The 26,257-nt window shown below is 46.4% G+C and overlaps 1 protein-coding gene across 1 annotated transcript in view; it reads left to right on the plus strand.

Annotated features, from left to right (window-relative positions):
* VAT1L (vesicle amine transport 1 like) overlaps positions 1-26,257 on the plus strand; it is a 166,734-nt gene that overhangs the window by 77,554 nt on the left and 62,923 nt on the right. The window contains exons 5-7 of the mRNA XM_043898103.1: positions 4,999-5,102; positions 7,326-7,381; positions 11,404-11,598. Coding sequence (XP_043754038.1) covers positions 4,999-5,102; positions 7,326-7,381; positions 11,404-11,598 — 355 coding nt within the window. The remainder of the gene's footprint in view (positions 1-4,998; positions 5,103-7,325; positions 7,382-11,403; positions 11,599-26,257) is intronic.

The raw sequence follows: 26,257 nt of genomic DNA on the forward strand, positions 1-26,257 counted from the left end.
ACCCTCAGGGCCCCCAGGAATGGCACCAGCCTCTACCCAGCTTCTCATCCTTAGAATCCATCTCCTCCCTTCCCTTCAGCCCCACTGCACCACTGACCTTCAAAAGGATGTGATGTCAGCAACGTGCAGCGAATTTGTGGCTTATTTCGAGCTCTGTGCACGGGCAAACCCTGTCTTGCCTGACTCTCTGCTCAGCCTCCACTGGGAACCATAAGTGGCAGTGGTAGTCACCCCCGGCTTGGCTACAATCCACCCTACAAAACTACTCCATCTCTGGGACTCTCACTTGGCGTCCGGCTCAAACAAGGGCCCTCCTATTCCCCACACAGTCAGCTGACTCCACTGAGCCTGTTTCCTCATCCATCAAATGGCCCTGAGTCTCGGGATTGGCACGAGGCCTCGTGAGATGAGACTTGTGCTGTGCCTGGCACACAGTAGGTGCCCTTGAACGTGGGGCTTTAGGAATAGCTAGAAAGTCGGAGTGTCTGGGGTGGTGAGTCAGAGGTGAGGATGGGGAAGTGGGCAGAGCATATGGCCACGTGTTTCTGTGGGCATGCCCTGCATTTCTGCAGAACCACAGACCAGAGGCTAGAGCCGCAGGCCGAGGCCAGGCAGCCAGTGCAAGGAACTGGGATGGGCAGAGGGGAGGTTGTGGGCCCATGAGCAGAACGTGGGTGTGAGGAGCCCCGGACAGGAAGTGGGGAGCAGAGGACAGGCAGGGCCAGCGGGGATGCCCCAGAAGGTGTCAACAGCCTGGTGTCGGGGAGGCCACTCCTGCCCCTGGGCGGCATCCTGCCGGCCGAGGGAAGGGCCTCGGGAAGTGAAGTTCACGGGGAGGACTTGGTCTGGGAGGGCTGGTTAGGAGATGCAGGGCAGGCTCTCACTTCCACGGGAGGGCGCAAAACTGACCTCGGACGGACGTGAGAAAGGAAGATGTGCAGCTCCCCAGCAGGGCGGGCTCAGCCGGCCTCAGCCGCATCTGTGCGCCGCCTCCCGCTGCCTCTCCAGCCTGCAGCAGGCTCCCTCCCTTTTTTTAATTTTCTAACATTCTAAATTGCTTTATTTCAATTAGTGTGCAAACCAGAAGAAAAGAACATTTACCAAGGAAAGTTTGTGACCCCCTTTTTTCTATTACTGCACACCATGAAAAATTCATCTTATGGTGGTTCAGACTCAGGACTTATTTACATACACACTTGTTTCATGCACATATACTTCTGCATGTTTATATAAACTCACACACCCTCATATTTTAAAAATACGTAGTTGGAAATGAAAGTTTGGTGAAATGAAATGCCCTTACTACAATTTGTTATTTTTTTTTAATCCCAATCTCCTCCATTATTCCTCCTCCAGCCTTTCCCCCTTTGATAGCCACAGTCTGTTTTATAAGTCTGTGAGTCTGTTTCTGTTTTGTGAATAAATTCATTTGTACCATTTTTTTAAATTCCACATATAAGTGACATCATATGGTGTTTGTCTTTCTCTTTCTGACTTACCTCAGTTGGCATGATAATCTCTAGGCCCATCCACGTTGCTGCAGATGGCATCATTGCATGCTTTTTCATGGCTGAGCAATATTGCATTGTGTGTCTGTTTGTGTATAGGGCATCCTCTTTGTCCATTCCTGTCAGTGGACATTTAGATTTTGCTTCCATATCTTGGCTGTTGTAAATAGTGCTGCAGTGAACATTGGGATGCACGTATCTTTTTGAATTGTGTTTTTGCCAGGTACATGCTCAGGAGTGGGATTGCTGGATCATATGGTAGTTCTATTTTTAGTTTTTTAAGAAACCTCCATATTGTTTTTCCACAGTGGCTGCACCAATTTACATTGCCACCAAAAGTGTAGGAGGGCTCCCTTTTCTCCACACCCTCTCTGGAGTTTATTGTTTGTAGACATTTTGATGATGACCATTCTGACTGCTGTGAGGTGATACCTCATTGTAGTTTTGATTTGCATTTCTCTAATAATTAGCAACATTGAGCATTTTTTTTTTCACATGAAGCAATCAATTTTGATCATTATGGAGAGTTAATTTTTTTTAAAGATTTTAAAAATGAATTTATTTATTTTAATTGGAAGCTAATTACTTTATAATATTGTAGTGGTTTTTGCCATACATTGATATGAATCAGGGGAAACAGTGGAAACAGTGTCAGACTTTATTTTTCTGGGCTGCAAAATCACTGCAGATGGTGACTGCAGCCATGAAATTAAAAGACACTTACTCCTTGGACGGAAAGTCATGACCAACCTAGATAGCATATTAAAAAGCAGAGACATTACTTTGCTGACAAAGGTCTGTCTAGTCAAGGCTATGGTTTTTCCAGTAGTCATGTATGGATGTGAGAGTTGGACTGTAAAGAAAGCTGAGCACCAAAGAATTGCTGCTTTTGAACTGTGGTGTTGGAGAAGACTCTTGAGAGTCCCTTGGACTGCAAAGAGATCCAACCAGTCCATCCTAAAGGAGATCAGTCCTGAGTGTTCATTGGAAGGACTGATGCTGAAGCTGAAACTCCAATACTTTGGCCACCTGATGTGAAGAACTGACTCATTTGAAAAGACCCTGATGCTGGGAGGGATTGGGGGCAGGAGGAGAAGGGGACGACAGAGGATGAGATGGCTGGATGGCATCACCGACTTGATGGACATGAGTTTGAGTAAACTCCGGGAATTGGTGATGAACAGGGAGGCCTGGCGTGCTGCGATTCATGGGGTCGCAAAGAGTCGGACACGACTGAGCGACTGAACTGATGTGAATCAGCCATGGGTGTACATGTGTCATCCCATCCTGAACACCCCCCCCACCTCCCTCCCCATCCCATCCCTCAGGGTCATCCCAGTGCACCAGACCTGAGCACCCTGTCTACATGCTGTTCCCTCTGCCTGGGACCCTGTTACCACCTCTCTTCACCCACATATCTCCTCCACCTGCCACTCATCACTTCCCCAGGGATGTGTTCTCTGGCAGCCCTGATCAGGCAGACCCTCAGTGTAAATGGTCTCATGGCACCTTTGTGGCACTGGACCCCATTTGATTTCAACTTAATTTTTATTTGTATAATGATTGATTCATATCTGCCTAAAGTAAGCTCCAAAAAAAGGGGGAGAAATCAAATCTGTTTGGGTTCACCATGACATCCCCCCTGCCTAGGGCAGTACCAGTGCTCAATATTCAATGAGCAAATTAATTACTAATTAAACACTGCTGCCTTGACCTTAAACCAGGGGCTTTCACAGTGTGCAACTGAAATCAGCAGCAGTGGCAGCAGCAGCTGGGAACTTAGAAATGCAAATCCTTGGGCCCACTCAGGTTTGAGATCCACTGGCCTAATTCTCTCAGTTCAGTTCACTCACTTAGTCATGTCTGACTCTCTGCGACCCCATGGACTGCAGCACACCAGGCCTCCCTGTCCATCACCAACTCCCAGAGTTTACTCAAACTCATGTCCATCGAGTCAGTGATGCCATCCAATCATCTTATCCTCTGTCATCCTCTTCTCTTGCCCTCAATCTTTCCCAACATCGGGGTCTTTTCAAATGAGTCAGCTCTTCGCACCAGGTGGCCAAAGTATTGGAGTTTCAGCTTCAACATCAGTCCTTCCAATGAATATTCAGGACTGATTTCCTTTAGGATGGACTGGTTGGATCTCCTTGCAGTCCAAGGGACTCTCAAGAGTCCTCTCCAACACCACAGTTCAAAAGCATCAATTGTTCAATGCCCAGCTAATTTACAGATGGAACTTGAACAGACACACCTATGAGATAAGCCCTCTATTGGGTAGAAAACAAAGCTGATCACTTTGGAAGAGCCTCTGTAATGGGTTGGGTTTTGGATAAGACCCGAGGACTTTTAAAGGGCACACTCTTGTCAAGACTCAGCCCTTGGGGGCATGAGAAGATCAACTTCTCGTCTGAACCCAGTAGGTGCATGTGTAATTTCCTAGCTGGTGACACTGTGGACACAGCTGGTGACATTAGCTAGTGCCTGAACTCCACTGAGGGATGAGAGTGGGGGTAGAACAATTGAGTGATGTGCTAAGACAAGATAACCCCTGCAAACTGACAAATCTGAGGAAATGCCTTTCTTGTCTGACCAGAGCAGGGTCCAGCCACAACGGGTAACACTGTGGGCAGGAATATTTTCCCTACACGTCCCCAGAGAGTTCCAGTCCTACAGCCCCTCCTGCATAATCTCTTTTAACCCAGGAAGCCCCGTACATGTTTATTAAGTGCATGAGTAAGTGAATTAATAAGTGTTAAATAAATAAACAGATGAAGGAATCTTCCTAATAGAGGACGTATGTGGATTCCCTCTTTGCTGGAACCCGTCATCACTGTAGGAAGATCCCCTCTATTTAACCCTCTTCCTCTGAGAGTGTATTTATACGTTGAACCTGGAGATTGGACAAACAGAAGTTTGCAAGTTACATTAGTGTGCCTTTATAGATTCACTGAGGAGGGAGGTGGAGAAGGAAAAGGCCAGACCTTGCGAAACTGGAAGCCCCATGAAGACAGAGAGCTTGCTTGGTTGTAGCACTCTGTCTTCAGCACCTTGGACAGAGTCGGTCACACGACCCAAGCTCCACAAATATGAGTTGTTGATTGACTTACAAAGTGACTGTTTTGTGGTTAGCAATGGGCCAAGCACCACATTTGTCATCTCACTTCATTCCTAGCACAAAAAGACATGCTAGGTCCACTTTCCAAAGAAGAAAGCTGAGGCTCAGAGACATTGACTGAGGTGGCTAGACAGACTGTGACATTCCATGCTGGCACCACCAGCTGGGTTCTTAGCATCCTCCAGCTTTGTGAAATTCTTTGAGATGGACTCAGGAGGATACCTCTGCCTCCCAGGCTTCTTCTGTATGTTTTGATGCTCTCAGAACTCTCTGTGTTCCTGAGAGTCAACAGTATGACATGGGAGGGGAGAGGGCCTGACAGTTTGTTCCCTGACAGGTTACAATATTTTACTTTGTCGTCTCACCATTTAGAATCTCTGCTGAAGGAGTGGACATTGTTTTGGATTGCCTCTGTGGGGACAACACCGGGAAAGGCCTCAGCCTTCTCAAACCACTGGGGACCTACATTTTATATGGTGAGTGCTCAACAGAAGCGGGGGGCAGGGAGCACTGCCTGTGTGCTTACAAAGGCTCTGAAAGATGAGATGTGCTGATATGTTGGCAGGATAAGATGGGGGTGGTCTCAATTTTTTCATGTTTTCTATAATATTGCTATCGCTGTTCATTGTTTTCGATTATAAAAGTGCCTACTGCACTATTATCCTATGAGCATGTCTCATTCTAGAAGAAATAAAGCAAGGCCAAGCCAAGGCAGTGATGAGATGAAACCCAGCCACAGTAGGTGGCACAGGAGGGAAACACTAACAGCTTCAAAGGAAGTTCCAAAAAGGAGGCAATAAAGGACCCACAGGCGGATGGAGAGGAGTGGATAGGATGCAGGCAGTGGTGGGGGTGCTGGGGATAAATGGGAAGATCTTCATTACTGAAGGTGAAATTGCAAAGTACAGAATTTCCTTCCTCTAAACTACTCCTGTATGTCCCAATCAAGACAGAAGCTCTGAAGGGACGGAGTCCATGCCTGCCTGTACATTCACTTACATGCTCTTGGGTCTGGGGGATTTATGAAGGACATCTCGGAGAGGTTTCCTCCAGCAGAGTGAGACCCCAGAGCTTCCTCTTTCTCTTTCCTCCCTCTTCTTCTTCCTTGCCTCCTTGTCTTCCTCCTCCAACACCACCTCCTCCTCCTTCCCCTTCTTCTCCTCTTTGTTACAGGCATAGAAAGCAATTTAAACACTAGTCTCCATAAAGAAAAAAGCACATCTGAAGCCAGATGTCACATTCCAAAGCCATATGATCTTGGGCTTCTCCAGTGTGTGAGATTTTTGGCACTCTGTTCCATGGCAATAGAGTAGAAAATTGAGCCTTACTTCTGTATAACTCAGGGAAAGAATACTCAGTTCTGTACTATTAGCTGAGAAGTTTATAAAAGAGATATGTGAAAGGTATAAGTGGTCATGCATCATCTTGTCATCATCAGATCATTGTGACAGAAACAGAAGGAAGAAGCTTTCATTGCTGGAGTATTCTGGCGTTAACCGTAGTGGCCATGTATTAATAGTTGAAAGTTTTTGGGGGCAGATGCATAATTTAAAAATTATTACTATTGATAAGAGAAGCTATGAATGTCAATGTACAACATATGGATATTGGCTATGACTGACATGTGAGTCAAATGCAGATGAACACTTTATCCATCGTTGCTCATGTACTAGTTCTGTTTTTTTGCCTTACTTTCACGATGTGATTCTGGTATAATATAACTTGATCATATCACAAGTATCTAATTCATTATAGCAATTAATTGACTACTAAGTAATGAAAGCCTAGTGCTATGATGTTTGTATTTCATAAAAGCCATGCCATGAAAGGAGAAGCAAGTTCACCAATGCCAAAAAAGTGAGTTTAAGATAGACATTGTTTTTTCATTTAACGATTCTCTGAGAAGATCTTAGTCCCTGTGGGGGCAAAGCAGAGAAGTTATTGAAAAGGCACCAATATTGTGTAGTATCTCTCACACTTCACCCAACCCAGAACCCAGAAAGGGGTCTTTTCTTTCTGCACGAGCATCTTAGGGAATCTTCCCTAACTCAGCTCCCTGTCTTCCCTCTGAATATCACTAGTTCACTAGCAAAGCTTGGTTACCTACACCTTTGGTCTCAAATGGTTTTCTCCTTTCTGCCCGGACCTCTTTGGAGCTAACATATGACTCACACCATTTCCTTGGTTTCTGAGCCTGTTTTCACCCTCGTCTGTTGCTCTGTACCCTGTATTTCCATCCATTTAAATTCTAGCCCAGCCCCGCCTCTCCCCACCACTTAAATGCCCAGTCAATGTCATCTCCCCAAGCCTCTCACTCACCGAGGAATCAAATTAAAACTATAAAGGAAGCTCACAAATGAGTTCATTTCTCAGTCTCCAAGAATGGAACCATCAAGACATTTTGGCATCCCATCACTTTATTAGAATGTTGGCTTAAATCACATTTTGCCACAGGACCAATTTTCCCAAGTGATGAAAATGGTCACCTTGAGAAATGTTATTTCCTCTTTGATCCAGTGATACTTAGTTAAAATTGTCAACTTGACACCACCCACCCCCTCCATTTCCCTCATTTTTCCAAGGCTGAATTGAATTTCTTTTCAAGCTCTTGACAGTTCAGGGCCAAACAACTGCCATTCTTCCATGTGAACCAAGAGATTGATTTTCATGAGCTTGACTTGGGAGTCTTCCTTTTGCAGGTTCATCCAACATGGTGACTGGAGAGACCAAGAGCTTCTTCAGCTTTGCAAAATCAGTAAGTATCCATGCACGTCTAACGTACGAGGGTGGGGTGCTGCCTGGCATGCTGTAAGCTCTTCTAAGGACATGGACTTGATAGGCTAAATCTTGTCTTTCATCTGCATCATTCATTTGCAAGACAGCCTGTGTTGCCACCCTGCTCATTACACATGGTCAGGACTGTGACTTGGGGCGCTTTTGTTCAAATGAAGCAGAGAGGTGAGAGAGTCAGAGAAACTCCAGAAAGCTTTATTTTGGTTTCAACAGAGATTGTTGGTGCTCTTAATCATTGGTCAAAAATAAACCTAGCATTAGTGAATTCTGTTTGGTCCATGGAGAGACCAGTCTTTCAGTTTGGCTATTTTCTAACCAGGTCTCCAGGGCTGCCTGACATTTCTCCTTATCCTAATTCTACTGGCTTAGAGATACAATGGGACCTCAAATTTTCACAAGCTCCTGGGGCAATTTTTTTGATAGGGGCAAGTGTGTGAACCACTAACTTAGATGCTCATGTCCTGAATATAGTGGTAACTGTGTCTGCAGTTGAGAAACTGCGTTCCTGATACATTCACTGCATCACGAACCTACTCAGGTCTGCATTCCCACCTGGAGCTACAGTTGCTAGAATTAAACTAATCTGGACTCGAACCTGCATTTTTACCCCCACACCCACAACAAGGGGTCGCTGCGTCTCATCAGAGCTTGCCTTCGTCCTCTCTCCTCTACCCTCCCCAGCAGCCAGTGAGGTGCTGGGACTCACTCGTTCTGTGAGCATCTTCTGAGCACCTACTGTTTGTGGCACTGTGCCAAGCACCGGGTACCACAGTGAATGAGGCTGGTGCATTTGATGTCCTTGGGAGGGAGGGAGACAAGCTGAAATAAATAACACATATTAATAAGATGCTTTTCAGAACATCTCTGAAAGGGATGAAGATAGGGTGTTGCAACAGAGAAGAGCAGGATGGGGTGGAGGCATTATGAATAGAGCGGTCAGACAAAGCCGGGGCAAGGGGTTTAGAATTTACTCTCAGTGTGATGCTGTGGAGGTATCCAGATGCCCTCAAAGTGCCAACTCTGATTGCCAAAGGCTTTATCTCCAAACACCCCCTGATTCTGGAATGATCAATGCTCCCTGCCCTGAGAGTGGAATGAAAGGGCCTCTGCTTGCGTTTGAACTTCAAAGTTCAGGTAAAGGATTATGCAGCTACGGGATAAATAGGGGAGCAAGAATGGAGCCTAATGAAGGATGCTGTCTGGATCATGTCCCCTGAAGACAGGCTTTGTGTCCCTGGCAGCTGTTTCATTGCTGTGGCTGTAATTAATGTGATGCTGACGGCCTGCTGTGGGGAACCAAATTGCTCCCAAATTACATACAATTGTAAGAAGTGTTTTCCCTTTCTCCCCTACATGCACAATCACAACACACAGTGCTAATGAAATAATTGCAGTGTGCCCAGGTTCAATGAAGGCGCTTGTAAAAACAGCCAGGATGGAGGGTAAGATTCTCCTGCCCAGAACAAGGCTTCTGATTACCAGAAGGCTTTATAGTTGGAGGTCATGAACAAAGTCCATTCCCTTTCAGAGGCCGGGTTCAATATTAGTTGGTCGGTTAGAAGCAAATTGAAGGTAGGGCATGCTGAGGGAGTGGACTGATGGCTTTGCTATGGAAGGTTCTAGAAAGGCATTTTCTTCTGTACGTTGGAGAAAAGCTTAGAAATCGAAGGCATAGTTGGAACCATACAGGAATTTCTCACGCAGCTATCCTAATGATGTTCCCACTTAAAATTCTTACAGAGTTTGTGTTCACATGGCATTTGTTTTTAGATCATAAGGGTAATGAGAATAACAATTGAAGTCAACATTTCAAGAGCAGTCTGACTCCAGATCCAAAACTCTTATTCACTCAATCCAAGATATCTCTCCAGCTTCTGATGATAAAAAGATTTCATATTTATAGACCACATACTACAGATGCTGGGCTAAGTCATTTGTATGTGTTAACACACTTATTCCCCATGACGACCCTGCGAAGTGTGGTAGGGAAACTGAATACAGACAGGTTAAGCAATCTGCTTACAGTTGCACACCTAGTACGTGACAGAACTGGAATTCAAAACCAGGCATTGGACTCTGGAACTCAACCATGACTGGGCAGCAATTACAGACTCAGTGAGCTTTCATTTCACAAACACTGCTGGAAGCAGTGTGCATACACCATGAATCAAGTTATTAATCATTTCTCCACCTCCGCTTCTGTGGCAAGCAGCCAGGCCAAATACATGTCTCTTCTAGAGCCGGCCCTGGGCCCCTGGGGACTGTATTTTGGTGAAAATATTGTGCGTGAACCTTATCCCTGTTGACAACCTGTCTTTCTTAGACTTATTTTCCAACCATCTCATGTCCCCACTTTAAAAAAAAAGCCAAGGTATTTTACTTTTTTGAGCTTCCTCAATCCTGGAAGGAGGCAAGATGTAAAGGAAACAAACCATAACATAAACATTAAATTATAAATGTTTCTAAGTGTCCATCACATGGCACTTTGCCTTCTGTATTAAACTAGTAACCATTTTAATCTCTTAGAGTCCTCCGGAAACTGGAACTTCAAATTTCTAGAGTCTAACCAGCACCAAAGGGGACATAATTAAGTCAGAACAAAGCAGTTGGATAACCATTTCTGTGTTTTGTTAATGGGTTATCTACTTATTTTTTCTTACTTATGGCTTCCCTGATAGCTCAGCTGGTAAAGAATCCACCTGCAATGCAGGAGACCTGGGTTCAAACCCTGGGTTGGGAAGATCCCCTGGAGAAGGGAAAGGCTACCCACTCCAGTATTCTGGCCTGGAGAATTCCATGGACTGTATAGTCCATGGGATTGCAAAGAGTGGGACACGACTGAGCAACTTTCACTTTCACTTATTTTTCATGCCTAAAGTGGAAGACGAGAGACAGGAAATAAGGCAGCCATACTTGTCAGGTGTGGGTTCCCCACTTAGGACCTTAGTGCTAGTGACATTTGGGGATGGATGATTTTGTCTCAAGGGCCTGCCCTGTGTATTACAGGATATTTAGCAACATCCCTGGCTTTTCCCCAATTCCCAGGTGGTGCAGTGGTAGAGAGTCCACCTGCCAATGAGGAGATGCAAGAGATGGGTTTTACCCCTGGGTTGGGAAGATCCCTGGAGTAGGAAATACTCCAGGAACCCACTCCAGCATTCTTGACTAGGAAATTTCACGGACAGAGGAGGCTGGCAGGCTATAGTCAAAGGGGTAGTAAAGAGTTGGACCCGAGTGAGCACACACACACTGGCTTCTACCCAGTAGATGCCAGTTCATTCCCTGCCTTGAATTATCACAACAAAAAAACATCCCCAAACATTTACCAAACGCCCTTTGGGAGCGGGGAGGGTAAAACTGCCCCTAGCTGAGAGCCGCCAATTTAGTCCCAACCCTCTGGCCTCATCACTCCGTCATGCTGTTCCTTCTTCCTCTGTTACGCTTCTCTTCTCTTCTTTATCTTGTGTTTTCCGACCCACCTCCCCAGCCCTGCTGCTGTCCCCCGCAAGGAAAGCTGCTTCCACGGGCACCCCACCCCGCCCCCATCTCGCTCAGACTTCTCTGACCCCTGCTCCCTCCACCAGCCCATCACCAGCACCACCAGCATCCACTAAGCCAAGTGCTTTAGGCTAAATTCTCCCAAGAAACCTCAGAGGCAGTATCCTGCCACGGTCCGTCACTGAGGAAAATGAAGCCTGGAGAGTGATTGGGAGCAGATTGTCAGGCGGGATCCAGCTCCAGATCACGATTCCAACTGTGTGACTCAGCATTCTGGTCACATGTGGCCTAGGGGCTGTCTTCGTAAAGGGCTCCCCGCAACCTAGATCCTGGGCATCTTAGAAGCATCACTGTGCATTCATGGCAGCGCCCAGTCTAGGAGGCACTCACAAAAATACACCAGCCAGAGGTACCTCCCGGCCAGCTGGAATCCCCCCAGCCTGCCCAGCACTGACTCCTTGTCACCCACACCTGCTCTCTTTCCAGTGGTGGCAAGTCGAGAAGGTGAACCCCATCAAGCTATACGAAGAGAACAAAGTCATCGCTGGGTTTTCCCTTCTAAACCTGCTCTTCAAACAGGGCCGTGCTGGCCTCATTCGGGGAGTGGTGGACAAGCTCATCGCACTCTACAACCAGAAGAAGATCAAGCCCGTGGTGGACTCTCTATGGGCCCTGGAGGAGGTAAGGATGATGTTTCCCCCAGCAGGTAGTCTCTTCCTTTTAATTCTGGCAGATTTGGGTAGCCAGATCTAATCTTTTCTTAAGGGATTCTTACCCCCCAGGTTTGTTTGTTTTAAAAGAGGATCCTAAAAGTCATTGTCCTAGAGTATGGAGTGCTATGAATATAAGATACACTTTAAGTTTCATAGTGGTTCTTAAACCATGTGTGTCAATATGCCTCTTGTGCCGTGAATGCCATGAACCCTTCCCAGTAGGTCACCAAATTTTGACGGGTATGTATGATTCGCCTTAACTACAAGAGAGCGTGTACATTGCTACAGCATTAATTACATCCTCACTTGCGGGTATATGAGACCAAGGTCAGAGCAGATAATGACTCAGAGCTGAAACAATTTGTGTGCCAAGCCTGGGTGCTTGGATCCCCTTCCAGACATTGTTAGCTTCACCCTGGGCACTGTAATTATTCATGAATTGCCTGATCTAGTGTTTGAGTCTTTTTATTAACTGATCTGCCAAAGTTCTAGTATTTGAAAGCATTCCTTGATCACACAAAATAAGAACTCCTCAAATACTGAAGTGTGAACCGGCTGCGATGGTTCAGGGGAGATGGGCTAGGAGGAGGGAGTACCTAGAAAATTTTTCAGGACAGCAGTGGTTTTGGATATTTGGGAAGTCAGTCATGGAAGCTACTCGTGAGGAAGAAATGAAGAAATGTGGTCTAGGTTTCAAGAGACATTTCATTAAGAAACCTTCCTTGGTCCGGATGTCATAAGCTTGACTTCAGGCAGCCAAGAAGCCCTTGGAAAATACTGTAAAAGATGTGGGCTTGTGTTCTTTTGTTTGGTTGGTCGGTTTTTGCATTTAGCATGAAGGAATGTCTTGTATTTTGGGGAATCATGGACACTTATGAAAAATCTAACAAATATAAAATATTCTTGGGACAAATAGTAGCCGTCATCCTGGCATGAAACTTGGTGCTGTTTGCCTAATGAACTAGGTTGGCCAAAATCCAATGGCTTTCCTGAGCACAGAAATCCCTCCCACCCAAAATATTTTTGTGGGAGTCACCATGTAATCAAATAGGATCAGTCCTAGATCCATGGATCAAGCCTATATATGCCTCCTTGACATGGCAATATCATAAATGGTGCTTTAAAAACCCAGCCACCAAAACCCCTTCTCTATGGTAAAAGAAATGCGTGCTTATTATAAGAAACTCCTAAATTAGCCAAAAACATAGGAAAAAATAAACTGAAAATCCACATTCCAGAGATGGGTAACACTGTTAATATTTTGGATTACTTCCTTCCAGTCTTTTTTCTTCTGCCCATGTTCACTGTAATTCCATTGATTGCTAAGTCAAATCAGATAATCATACATTTCCTCTGCTGTGTAATTTCCAAGATGGTTAGCCTATGGTTATATTTTTCTTGAAAATGTTTTAATTTAATGGGTCAGACATCTGTATGGTATTCACTGTGGTCTCTCATTGGAAGAGAAAAGGGCTAGACTGTAGAATGACTGGTCTCAGAGGTCAGGGAGAAGAGTAAACTTGGGCTAGTTGAGACCAGGTATAAGAAAGTAACTTGACCGTGGAGCAAAGAAGGGGACTTCAACTTAATTTCCAAAAGGGATCCAACAAATCTGGTAGCACTGAAGTGAGGCTTAAAGTTGAAGAGGGGTCTGGTTGATCCAGTGGGTCCTTGGTCTGGTGTTGGAAATCATTCCTTGGTTACAGTGCACTTGAATCACCAAATGTGAGCTGAATAACAACTGCATGCCCAACGCTATGCATTGCTGGGGGTCACAGTGGCAAGCGGATGGCCAAGGTCTCTCAGGGTCAAGCTCACGTTCAGAGGGGTGGGGCAGAAAAACTCAAGGGACAGACGTCTTTAGACATGAAATGTTTGCACCTTGTTTTATGTTCCTGGATATGTTCCAGTGTCTCCTAGTTTATAGTCTAGGGAACTTGAATAGAATATGTTGTCCTCCTGTTGTGTGAAAATTATATAAATCTGAATTATGTTGAATTGGTTCATAGTGCTTTTCAGGTCTGCTATATCCTTCTACTTTTCTATATATTCATTCTATTAATTTTTGAGAGTTTGATATCAAAACTCCAACTAAAAATATTAATTTATCTACTTAAAAAATAATTGTAATATATAGTGGAACTATATGTAACCTTACTGCATATTTTCCAAGTCTCCTGTAAATGTGTTATCACACTGTCATAATTTTAAAAATTACCCCCCCCCAAAAAAAAACAAAAACTCAAGTGAACAAAAGTAAGTAGGGTATTCTCCAACTGCAGTAAGTTCTGGAAGGAATTAATTAGGATATATGTTGGCAAGTAAGTGGAGGGGGATAAGTTTCTACAAAGTAGTCTTTTCAACTGTTTAAAATTATTGTCCCATATGGAGTTTTTTTAAAATACTTTTTTCTTAATTAACCTCCTCTGTGAAACTTCAGTCCCACAGATATACCATCTACCTACCTACCCACCTATCATCTATCTATGTCCTGTATGTATATTTGTGCTTTACACATATTAAAAGTGTAAGACTTTAAAAAAAAATCCTCCAAGAACCAATTTTCACCCCTTTGGGGGTGGTTTTGCTCCCATTAAACCAACAGTACCCCGCCCCCAGGGCCAACTATGACAATAAAAACTGTTTCCAGCCATTGTCAAATGTTCCCCAGGAGGGATGGGGAGAAGGCAAAACCTTCCCTAGCTGAGAACCACCACTTACATAAAAAGGTGTATTGAGGCTTCCCCGGTGGCTCAGTGGTAAAGAATTCACCTGTCAATGCAGGAGATTCAGGTTCAAACCCTGCTTGAAGATCCCATATGCCTCGGAGCAAATAAGCCCTTGCACCACAATTGTTGAGCCTGTGCTCCAGAGTCCAGGAGCTGCAACTACTGAAGCCCGTGTGCCCTAGAATCCATGCTCCACAACAAGAGAAGCCACTGCAATGAGAAGCCTGAGTACCACAGTTAGAGGAAACCCGTGCAACAGTGAAGAACCAGCATAGCCAAAAATAACTAATTAATTTGATTTGATTAAAAAAAATCAAAGACGTCATATTGGTTAAGACAGTCACCAGGAAAACAAAGGAATTATAGTCCCTGTAGCAGGCTAGTCATTCACGGAGTGGAGAGAGACAGCTGCTGCCCTGTTTGCTAACAAAAGCACCCACAGTCACTCATCAGCGACACCCACCAACTTTTTGATGGTTCTCTTCAGCAGTATTTACAGACAGCATTTTAGAAGCTGCACTCGGGCCAAGCTTGGCTATTTATGAAGCCCACACAGCTCTTCTGGGCTTGAAGAGAACAGAGCATGCTTATTACTTGCAAACCTCTGAAGGATGACTACAGTGAGTCTCCCCCATCCCCTCTGGTAAATGAGTTCACAAAATTACTTCTCAGGCCAGCTCTATAACTTCATCTATGGAACAGAAAGCCCATAGAGATTAAAAGAAAATTTTCTTGGGCTCTCTGAGAACTCAAACTCGAGGATTTAATAATATCAGAGATGATTAGGGTTCCTTTTTAGCCATCTATCTTCAACTTTATTGTAAATGTTGTACATAGCTTGGGTGATATGCTGCAGCCTCAGGTTTGGCTCCAGATACTAAATGTGCAGCTGTATGTAAAATTGGAAAAATAGTTCAGAGGTGGGAAAGGGAGAACAAAATACATCTGTCAGTCAAGCAGCAGAGACATTATTGGGCACCTACTGTGTGCTCCCACTATATTAAGATGTCACATCTACAGAAGGGATAGGTCACTTGTTCCCTGACCCTTACCTTTATGATTTCGTTCCTGAGACAATCCCTAAGACCTATGAAACAGAAGAACTGCATTTTCAATTTTGGGATGTCAGTTTCAAGTGTGACTGGATTCGAAAACAGAAGAGAATAGTGTTAAGGAAGAATGAATGTTCAGAGATGGTTCTGAGGATGAGTTAGGTCTTGGCTGAGATTAGCAGAATATAGATTCTTAGGATGATGTTGGGGTTAACAAAAACAAGGTATTGCCAGCAGGAGGGACAGTGTGAACAAAATCAGAGAAGTGGGAGTGAGTATGGGGCACCTGGGGTAGAGAAGTCTGAACAAAGCAGAGGAACAGGAACAAAGGAGGAGAGGAAATAAGGCTGATCCACTCAATGGGGTTCAAATCTTGGGTTTAAACTTGCCTTGCCTTTGCTGCCAGGCTCAGACAGTAAAGCGTCTGCCTGCAATGCGGGAGATCCAGGTTCAATCCCTGGGTCGGGAAGATCTCCTGGAGAAAGAAATGGCAACCTACTCCAGTATTCTTGCCTAGAAAATCCCATGGATGGAGAAGCCTGGTAGGCTACAGTCCAGGGGGTCGCAAAGAGTCAGACACAACTGAGAGACTTCACTTTAAAGGAGAATGAGTTGACATTCTGGGTGAGAAGATTGTTATTTAGAGACTGTGGCCTAAGGAATATGACATCATTTCATCTCTCAATTCCTGGAAGCACATCTTGGCCCCAAGTATGGCACTAGAAAGATACACGCCTGGAGTATATAGCTATGGCTTCTGATCACAATGCCTTTCCCTGTCTGCTGTTTAATAGCACACAGAGGAAACTGTTATGAGCTGAACTGTGTACTCCCTGAAATTCACATGTTAAAGCCCCAAACCCCAGTACCACAGAATATGACTGTATTTAGAGACAGGCCTTTAAAGAGATAATTAAAATGAATCCATCTGACTGGTATCCTTATAAGAAGAGAGATTAGGTTAAGAGAGATATTGGGAATGTTTGCATAAAGACTAAGTGAGGACATGGTCTCATGAAAAGACAGCCATCTGCAAGCCCAGGGAAGAGGCCCAGAATGAACCCAACCCCACCGATACCTTGATATTGGACTTCCAGCCTCGAGGATTTGAGAAAATACATTTCTGTTATTTAATACCATCTCCAAGTCTGCAATATTTTGTTATGGCAGCCCTAGCAAACAGATTCAGGATGCAGGAAGGTCTTGACAATTTTATAATATTCCATTAAAGATATTTTATAACATTATTTGCATATAAGTCTGTGATTACACTCTAATTATGGTACCATTAGCCACAGGTAGCTATCCAAATTTAATTTAATTAAGTCAAATGAAAAATTCAGTTCTTTGGCCACATTTCAAGTGGTCAGTAATTGCATGTGGCTAGTGGCTACCATATTGGACCATGCAGAGATGGAAGGACATTCCCATTACTGCAGAAATTCTCCTGGAGCTGGTCTATGAGATGATGTCATCCTCCTGTTTGAAGGTAGGAAAGGAATTTGTTTCCCCAGCAATCTGGTATGATTACCCTTAGTAAATTAAGTTAATTATGCCCTTCCTTGTATATCTCTCTTTGCCTTGGCTTTAGCGAAGTTCACTGCCCAAATGCAGTCGTTTATTTGATTTAAGTGCTCCAATCTCTCATTATAGGTCCCCTGCATTTTCCCCTTCATGTTATTAACTGTGGCTTAATTATACATGTGTCTTTCATTCTGTGACATAATGAAACTTACAAAGATAGAGGTCTGCCTAAAAGAATAAATGAAGGACAAATAATGTGATGCTGAGTTTGATTAGGGACCCTTACCTGACACAGAGCAAGAGGTTGACATGATAAAAGGGAGATTACTGTTGAGCCAGTGATAGGGAGGGTGGAATGGCTCAAGAGACAAGGATGGGTGAGGGTGTGGTTGTCACTTTTAAAGAAGTCCCAGACTTCAGCTCCAACACCAGACTGGGAAGGTGAGAAAAGATGAAGCCGATTATCTGAAACAGATACCCAAGCCAAAACCAAGAGGCAAAGACTGAAGAAGAAACCACGGAAAGTCCCACTTAATTATGGCAGACGGCAGTTGGCTGGTAGAGACCTCTTTTAAAGATTTACAAGCTCTTGGGACTTTCCTGGTTGTCCAGTAGTTAAGGATCCACCTGTCAATGCAGGGGACGTGGGTTTGATCCCTGGTCTTGGAAGTCCCACGTGTGTAAGGCAGCTGAGTCCGTGTGCCGAAACTACTGATGCCCGAGTGCCCTAGAGCCTGTGCTCTGCAACAAGAGAAGCCACCACAAGAAGCCCTTGCTCCACTACGGAGCAGACCCCGCTCGCCGCAACTCGAGAAAGCCCGTGTGCAGTGACAAAGACAGTGCACAGCCAAAAACAAATAAATAAAAGGATTTAGGAGCCCCTTCAGAGGCACAGTTGGGTGTAGGGAGAGTACTTAGAAGCATCATCTTGAAGCAGTTAATGTATGTATGTAATGTCATGTACACACTGGTTTGGAGGATGGACTGGGGGCAGACAGGAGGTCATTGCAAATATTTACACCTGGGTAGACAAGCCCCAGACAAAAGTGGAAGCTGTGGAATGGGAGAGAATGAGCGAATCTGAGTCATTGGGAAGGATGGAAATCCAATATAAAGGACAAAGGAGATGCAAGATGACCAATGATCAGTCAGTCTGGGAAACCAGGACTGAACTTGCTAGCAGTGTGATTTGAGTGAGCAGTGATGGAAGCTGCTGTGAAAAAATTAATGAGCTCAGATGTGGGTTTGGTTTAAAGTGATGCTAGAACAGCAAGTGATGTCCACGGGCAAGTCAAATGCACCTGAACGTGAGAGATGAAGCCTGGATAATTGCAACTACCACTACTACTGACATTTCTAGAGGATTTACTACATTCCAGGCATTGTTCTGGTGGCTCAGCTGGTAAAGAATCCGCCTGCAATGTGGGAGACTTGGGTTCAATCCCTGGGTTGGGAAGATCCCCTGGAGAGGGATAGGCTAACGCCAGTATTCTGGCCTAGAGAATTCCATGGACTATATACTCCATGGGGTTTTGCATGGATTAACTTATTTAAATTCTCCAAAAACCCTAAGGCTTCCCAGGTGGCACAGTGGTAAAGAATCCTCCTACCAATGCAGACATGTCCCTGGATCCCTGGATAGGGAAGATCCCCTGGAGAAGGAAATGGCAACTCACTCCAGTATTCTTGCCGGGAAAACCCTGCAACAGAGGAGCCTGGTGGGCTACAGTGCATGGGGTTGCAAAACTAAGCAAGAGACTGTGCACGCAACAAGCCTAAGACCCAGCTACTGTGATCCTCATCTTATAGGTTGCAAAAGTGAGGCTTTGGGGGGAGTTACCCATGCCCAAAGTCCTTGCTTACAACTGACTTTAATGGAAATTTGAACCCCAGGGAAGTCCAATGCATAGAAGTTATTGAAAAAGAAAATGGCTATGAATAAACTCATTGAGTAAAAGAAGGAGCAAAATAATATTAGCAAACACTTCGCATAGCATGTTTGTATGTGCCCAGTGGCCTGGAAATCCCATGGACAGTCAGGAGCCCGGCGGGCTACAGTCCAGGGAGTCGATCACAAAGAGTCAGACACAACTGAGCGACTACACAACGACAAATGTCCCCAGGAGTTCTCCAAGCAAACACTTTCCATGAATTAACCCATTTAATCCTCACGACAACCCCAAGGGGTAGGTACTGTTACTCGTCCTGAGACACCAATAATTAGGGAAGGGGGCTTAGATGAAGTAAGCTGCCCAGGCTCACACAGCTGGGGTGTGGTGAAGCTGGCATTCAGATCACACGCATTAGCTTAAACTGAAGAAGGAAGAGGGTAAGGCCAGAACCCCATCCCCACCCTTCACACTGCCTGTAAAAGATGAGGCGTCCCAGGCAGGGGAGGGCGTGGGGGCTGGTAAAAGAGACCACCATGACCATCAGCAGGTCCTTAGTGTCCGGACTGCTGACCAGTCGGGAGGGACCGAGGAGAAGCCTTTGAATCTGGCCCGGGGGTCACTGTTGACCTTTCGGAAAGCTTTTCAATAGAATGATGTGGGCAGAAGTCTGAAGGCAGAGGGTCAGGAAGTAAATGCGTGGGTAGGACAGGCTGACAGCCAGCGTAAGCCTCCCATTTGGCACCGAGCAGAACAAAGACTGGCAGATGGCCAAGAGGAGCCGGACCCACGGAAGGGCTGCTGAGAATGTAGGTCATGGGTTGCCACGGGCTCGGGGGCATTTCTGTTTAGAGAGATAAACATGTTCTAAAGTTAATGACGGTTGTACAGCCCTGTGAAGACACTAAAAACCATTGCTCTGCACCCTCTGAGTGAATCGTGTGGTGTTTAAAGTGTGTCTCAGTGCAGACACACACAGAAGGAGGGAGAGAGAGCAGGGCTATTTAAGGGTGGGATAAGAGGACAAGAGAGAAGGGAAAGAGGTACAGTCTGGGGAGTCAGATCCCTGGCCTCCGTCCTGACTGATATCCTAGCTGCATGGCCTGATGGAACCAGACATTCAGCCTAGCTCATCCTCCCAGTTTTTAGGTGAGGAAACCAAGGCCACATAAGTAACCATTATGTTTGCTTTATGTCCCTTACTTTTTTTTTTTTTTGCAGCATGTTCCCCTTTCTTTCAAGTGAAATCCTAGACTGTTCAGTTTAACATAATCAGTCCCCCACGCACAACTTTCCAATTTCCACACACATTCTCCCAGCATGCCCGGTTCACAGGTTTGAAAGTGAAGGTGAAAGTGAAGTCGCTCAGTCGTGTCCGACTCTGTGACTCCATGGACAGAGGAGCCTACCTCTGTCCATGGGATTTTCCAGGCAAGAGTACTGGAGTGGGCTGCCATTTCCTTCTCCAGGAGATCTTCCCAACACAGGGCTTGAACCCGGGTCTCCCACATTGTAGGCAGACGCTTTACCGTCTGAGCCACCAGGGAAGTCCTACCTCACAGGTTTTCTGCACCTCAAACGTGTCAGCACCATCATGCCCCCAGCGCTGCCATGCACCCGCTCTCACCCCACTCTAGTTGTCCAGCAGATCAAGCCCCCTGAGTTAGCATCCTCATCCGTGGCAAGATGAATAACAGCCCCTTCAAGATGTCCACATCCTAATCCCCGAAGTCTTTGAGTATGAGCCCTTATGTAGCAAGGGGACCCTGCTCATGTGATGAAATTAAGGATTTTGCAATGAGGAGACTTCCCTGGACTATTTGGGAGAGACTGATCCCATCCCAAAGAGTCCTCACGAGGGAGTCAGGGGAGTCGGCGGAGATGTGAGCAAGGAAGCAGAGCGGGGTGAGGCCATGTGATGAGGGGACACAAGCCAGGGAGGGCAGGTGGTCTCTAGAAACCGCAAGGACAGGGAAGCCCAGACCTCCGGAAGAGGGCAGTCCTGTGGACACCTTGGTTTCCATGCATTCGGCCAATTTCAAGCTTCTGACCTGCAGAACCGTAGAAGAGTACCTTTGCGTTGTGTTAAGCTGTGAGTTTGCGGCAATGTGCCATAGCAACAATTGGAAATCAGCACGCCATCCGTTCAACAGATATTTAACAGGGGCGGGGCTCTGAGAGCTGAGAGGGGCTGGGTCCACACTCGAGGAGCAGTCACATAATTACAAGAGCGGGAGGTGAGCCCTGGAGGGGTGGAGCTGGATGGGAGCGTGACCAGGTGTGCACCTTGGCCCGGAGAAGGGCCTGGGAGCTAGAGCGAGACGGAGGTGGGAGCATCCAAGCCTTGAAAAGTGTGCATTGGGTGGAACGCAGAGATGGGGAGGCCAGGAAGGCCGGCCTCAGGAGGAGGCGGGGTAGGGAGAAATCCCCACCAACCGCCCAGCACTATCACTCCAGCCTCCCGCACCATGGTGCTTCTTCAGAGACCCGAGTCTCTGCTGTCTCCTTGCTTTATCCATCCTCTTATCTCCACCTGCCATGCCCTCCCCTCGTCTTTGTCCTTCTGCAAAATTCCTGCTCACCTGTCAAGACTCAGGGGCAGTGTTCATTCCTCTGCAAAAACACCCCCAACACCCCCTAACCTTGCCCTGACCCCAACCCCCATTTAGGAACCCCTGCTTTCAGGTCCCAGGGGTTAGCTGCCCTCACTGACACGCTCACAGACAGTCACCTGTGAAGATAACGGTACCTTCCATCAGTTTGGAGGAATTAAAAGGCACTGCACCCAAAGCTGGATGGGGAGCAAGAGTTGGGAAACTGTTAGTACAGCACCGTCGAAGTGCGTTCCCCATGGGGTCATGGTCTTTGCGGTCAGGGACTCTCAGACAAGGTACCAAGCAAGGATGCTCTGTGCAGAAGGTGCCTGGGGTCTCAGGGCAGATTGGCATCCACCAGTGGTGCCTCCCCTGCCACTCAGGCCCCAGCCACACAAATTCATCTCTGCCAGAGTCCCCGGTGTGTTGCAGGATTAGGTTTATTTGCAGTCCGGTGCTCCCTGTTAAGAGGTCTGGGAGCTCAGCTCCAAAAACATGTCTGTTGTGAAAGAAATAATTGCTCTCGCCTTCACGCCTGTTGTCTAGCTGAAAACGTGAGTCACAGAACTGGATTTCCTCATGAGCCGGGGATGGAGTCAGTGTAGGCTGCTCTTTGCTGTGTTCTTCCAAGACCTGGACGAGATTCTGCTGCTTCCAGAGACTGGACAGGAACACGGCTGTTTGCTTCTGCTTGCCTTCCTAGGAGGTGGGGGAATCAGGGTACATGTCTTACTTGCAAGGTGGCATCAAAGGACTGTTTTCAAATATTTTCCAAAAGGACTGTTTTCAAATATTTTTTGAGGTACCTGTGCTGATGTGTTCATCACAGATTCTGGCCTATTCGCTAGACCAGAGAAGAGGGATAAATAACTGTTCTTCAGACCAGGATCATGTGAGCAGGAGAACAGACATTTAAATCAGGGAATGCAGGAATAAAGGTCACACCGCAGCAGGTGAACACACTGTGGATGTTGATTTCAATTTCACCTTCTGAAATCCATCCTCTTTCCTAAGCACCCTTTTCCTTCACTGGAAATGGGGCTGCTACCACATTCCCTGTAATTGCAAAGGATTTTGTGGTTCTTGTGCCATCGATGGATGTATGTTGAAACCTTGCAAACTGTAAAGCAGTCTGCCAATGTGTTGTTCAGCCACTCAGTCATGTCCTACTCTGCGATCCCATGGACTGTAGCACACCAGGCCTCCCTGTCCTTCACCATCTCCCAGAGCTTGCTCAAACTCATGTCCATTGAGTCAGTGATGCCATCCAACCATCTCATCCTCTGTTGCCCCCTTCTCCTCCTGCCTTCAATCTTTCCTGGCATCAGTAGCTTTTCTTATGAGTCAGTTCTTTGCATCAGGTACCCAAAGTATTAGAGCTTCAGCTTCAGCATCAGTCCTTCCAAAGAATATTCAGGACTGATCTCCTTTAGGATTGATTGGTTGGATCTCCGTGCAGTCCAAGGGACTCTCAAGAGTCTCCTCCAACACAACAGTTCAAAAGCATCAATTCTTCCGTGTTCAGCTTTCTTTATAGTCCAAATCTCACATCCATACATGACTACTGGAAAAACCATAGCTTTGACTATACAGACCTTTGCTGGCAAAGTAATGTCTCTGCTTTTTGATATGAGGTTTGTCTAGGTTGGTCATAGCTTTTCTTCCAAGGAGTAAGCGCCTTTTAATTTCATATTATAATATGTGAGAGCAGCACCAATCAGATGGGATAAGCTTTCGGACAGGAAACAAACACGTTGGGTTTCCTGACCCTCTCACTTCTTGGCTGTTTGGCCTATAACGCTTCTTTTCTCTGAGTCTCCTTTTCCTCACCTATAACATAGGAGCAACTGGGGGCTTCCCTGGTGATCCGGTGGTTAAGATGCCCTGCTTTCACTGCATGGAGCACAGGCTTGATCCCTGGCCAAGGAACTAAGATCTTCATGCTGCGAGGTGCAGCCAAGAAAATTTTTTTAATTAAAAAAATTTTTTTAATAAAATAAAATAGGAACAACTGACCCTATTTCTCAGAAGAGTTATATGTTTGTTTCCTGGAGCTGGCATAACAAAGTATCCCAAACTGAACAACAACAGACATTTACTGTCTCCCGGGTCTGGGGGCCAAAAGTCGGAAGTCCACGTGTCAACAGAATTAGTTTCGTCTGAGGGTTGTTGGGGAGACTGTACCGGGCCTCTCACCCCACGTCTGGTGGTTTGCTGGCTGTCTTTGGTATTTCTTGGCTTGTAGAAGCAGCCTTACTCTCTGCCTCCCTTTCCACATGATGTTCTCTTTGTGTGTTTGTGTATCCACATTTCCCCTTCTTTGAAGGACATCGGTCATATTGGATGGAGGCCCACCCTGCTGCAGGGTGAACCCTACTAATTTCGTCTTCAGAGACCCTGTTTCCAAACAAGGTCACATCCTGAGGTCCTGGGGAGTTAGGACGTTGAGGGCTTCCCAGATGGCGTTAGTGGTAAAGAACCCACCTGCTAATTGCAGGAGATGTAAGAGATGCGGGTTCGATCCCTGGGCCAGGAAGATCCCCTGGAGGAGGTCTTCACCCCAGGGTTCTTGCCTGGAGAGCCCCATGGACAGAGGATCCTGGTGGGCTACAAGTCCACGGGGTTGCCAAGAGTCAGACACGACTGAAGCAACTTAGCACACATGCGAATTTGCAGGGGCTGGGAGAAGATGGGACACAATTCAATCCATAACAAATGGCGAGTCAGATAAGATCAAACGGAAAAATATTTTGTGAACTATGAAGGGCTGAAGACGCAAAATTTCACATTAAGCTTAAAAGGGCAGGTTCCTGAATCATTCAGGTCCTCCAGTGGTAACTGTGAGTTTGTGAGAAAGGTGTTTCACTTCCTGAGGCCTCGCTTTCTCCATCTGTGAGATGGGGTAACAGCAGGGCCTCCTCTGTGGGGTCATTGTCGGGGTGACGCAGGGGAGCAGTGCCTGGCCCTGAGTAAAAGTCAGCGTCTGTCACCACATCCTAGGGGTGGGATGCGGGGGGGGGGGGGCGGGTCCCACCTTTCTGTCCCTCAGCAGGTGAACCCCCGGGCTGATTCCCCCATCCATTTGCCACTGCGTGATGCAGACAGGCTAACCGGGGCCCTGGCCTTATGCTTCCCCTTCATTTCCACGGGAGCCGCTTCGTGGAACAGCCGCTCAGAGCAGCACGGACGGGAAACACATGCTGCTGTTGGGATCCTCGGAGCCTCCGCCCATCCCATCTCGGGTTTCTAGGCTGTCAGCTTGTTGGGGGAGGCTCTGCCAGGAAAGTGCCGTGCTCTGGTTGGCCATTTAATAAACTAAATGCGCAGCTGCGAGTCCTGGGCAAGGGACAGTAGCAGCGGTGGCTGAAGGTGGCTGTCGACACGGAGCACGTCACTCGCCTAGACTCCCGACTGTCCTAGAAGGAGACATTATGTCGCCCATCTCACAGATGGGGAGACTGAGGCTCGGAGAGAGGGCTACGTGGCCCAGACGAGGTCACACAGCAGAGAAGCCCTGGAGCTGAACCTCCACTCTCGGGCTGGCTCTGTCCTTCGCCTGATCTCAGCCCCTCCTGGAAGGGGGTGACTATCCCAGCCCTACGTCCTGTAGCCCCGACTCCCTAATTGGATGCTTCCTGAGTCGGGGTGAGACTGGTTTTCAAAGCCCTTGTGCATCCATCCTGAACTTATGAGAGTGCAGACAGTTGACTCTGAACCATGAGCCTTGGTTTCTTCTTCTGTAAAATGGGGCTGATGACCCTTACCCTTCCTGCCAGGGTTAAAGTCTGGGGAAGCCACGTGGCAGCAGGTAAACCATGTGCCATGTAGATGCCTCGGGGTGGGTGCTTCATGTAACTTTCCGTTCATTTCTTCCTGTCCCTGTCTCCTCCCAAGCATGTGTCACTTACACCACCCCCTGGCACACTCACACGCGTTGTCAAACAGCTTTTGGGTGAGGATGAGGCCGTGGTGAACCGGCCTCAGGCACGTGATGCTCGCCTCGGCCTTCTGGGGTGGGTGTTGCTCTGCCCACGTCTCAGGTGAGAAGACTCAGGTGAGGGGTGCTGACCCTCCTCTGAGACGTGAGACTTGAGTGACGGCACAAATTCCCGTGACTCCCAGGCCAGCACTTGGGTCTCACCAGCTCCCTCTCTGCCCTGCCCCAGTGGCTGTGAATTACGAGCTATTTGGGCTGATTTCACTTTTATTCTTGGCAAGTGGACATGTTCCAAATGACCCTCTTTACCATCCAGGTCAGTCACTGTGTCCAAGGGTGTGGTGGGAAGTAAAGATGACGATACACAGAGGTTGCACCCACCATACCCCTTCTATCTACGCAGCATTTTACTTGCCTTGTGGGCACTGAGCCCCACAGTTATCCCACAGAGATAGGCAGGTCAGGAGTTGTGCCCATAATACAGATTTTTATAAAGAGGGACTGAGGAAGATAAATGGTACAAAGTAGCAGAACCAGGAACCCAAGCAAGGTTTCTTACTTTGGAGTTCATGTGTCTTTGTGTGTTCATGAGTATGTGTTTGTTTGTGTGTGTGTGTGTGTGTGTGTGTGTGTGTGTGTGTGTGTGATGTGTGTGTCTTTGTGTGTCCATTTGTATGTATATGTTTGTGTGTTTGTGAATATATGTGTCTTTGTGTGTAAGGTGTATGTTTGTGTATTTGTGTGTGTGCTGTGATTATGTGTGTTTTGCCTATTTCCCTAGCATAATTTTTTCTTGCAATTAAAAGATTAAATGATATAAATATCATATGACTGCAACACCCATTTAGGAAACAGAAGAAAAAGAAAAAAGATCACCCATAATTGTGCTACCCTAAGGCTTG

The sequence above is a fragment of the Cervus elaphus genome, chromosome 4 (assembly GCF_910594005.1).
Source record: "Cervus elaphus chromosome 4, mCerEla1.1, whole genome shotgun sequence".
Taxonomy (NCBI): domain Eukaryota; kingdom Metazoa; phylum Chordata; class Mammalia; order Artiodactyla; family Cervidae; genus Cervus; species Cervus elaphus.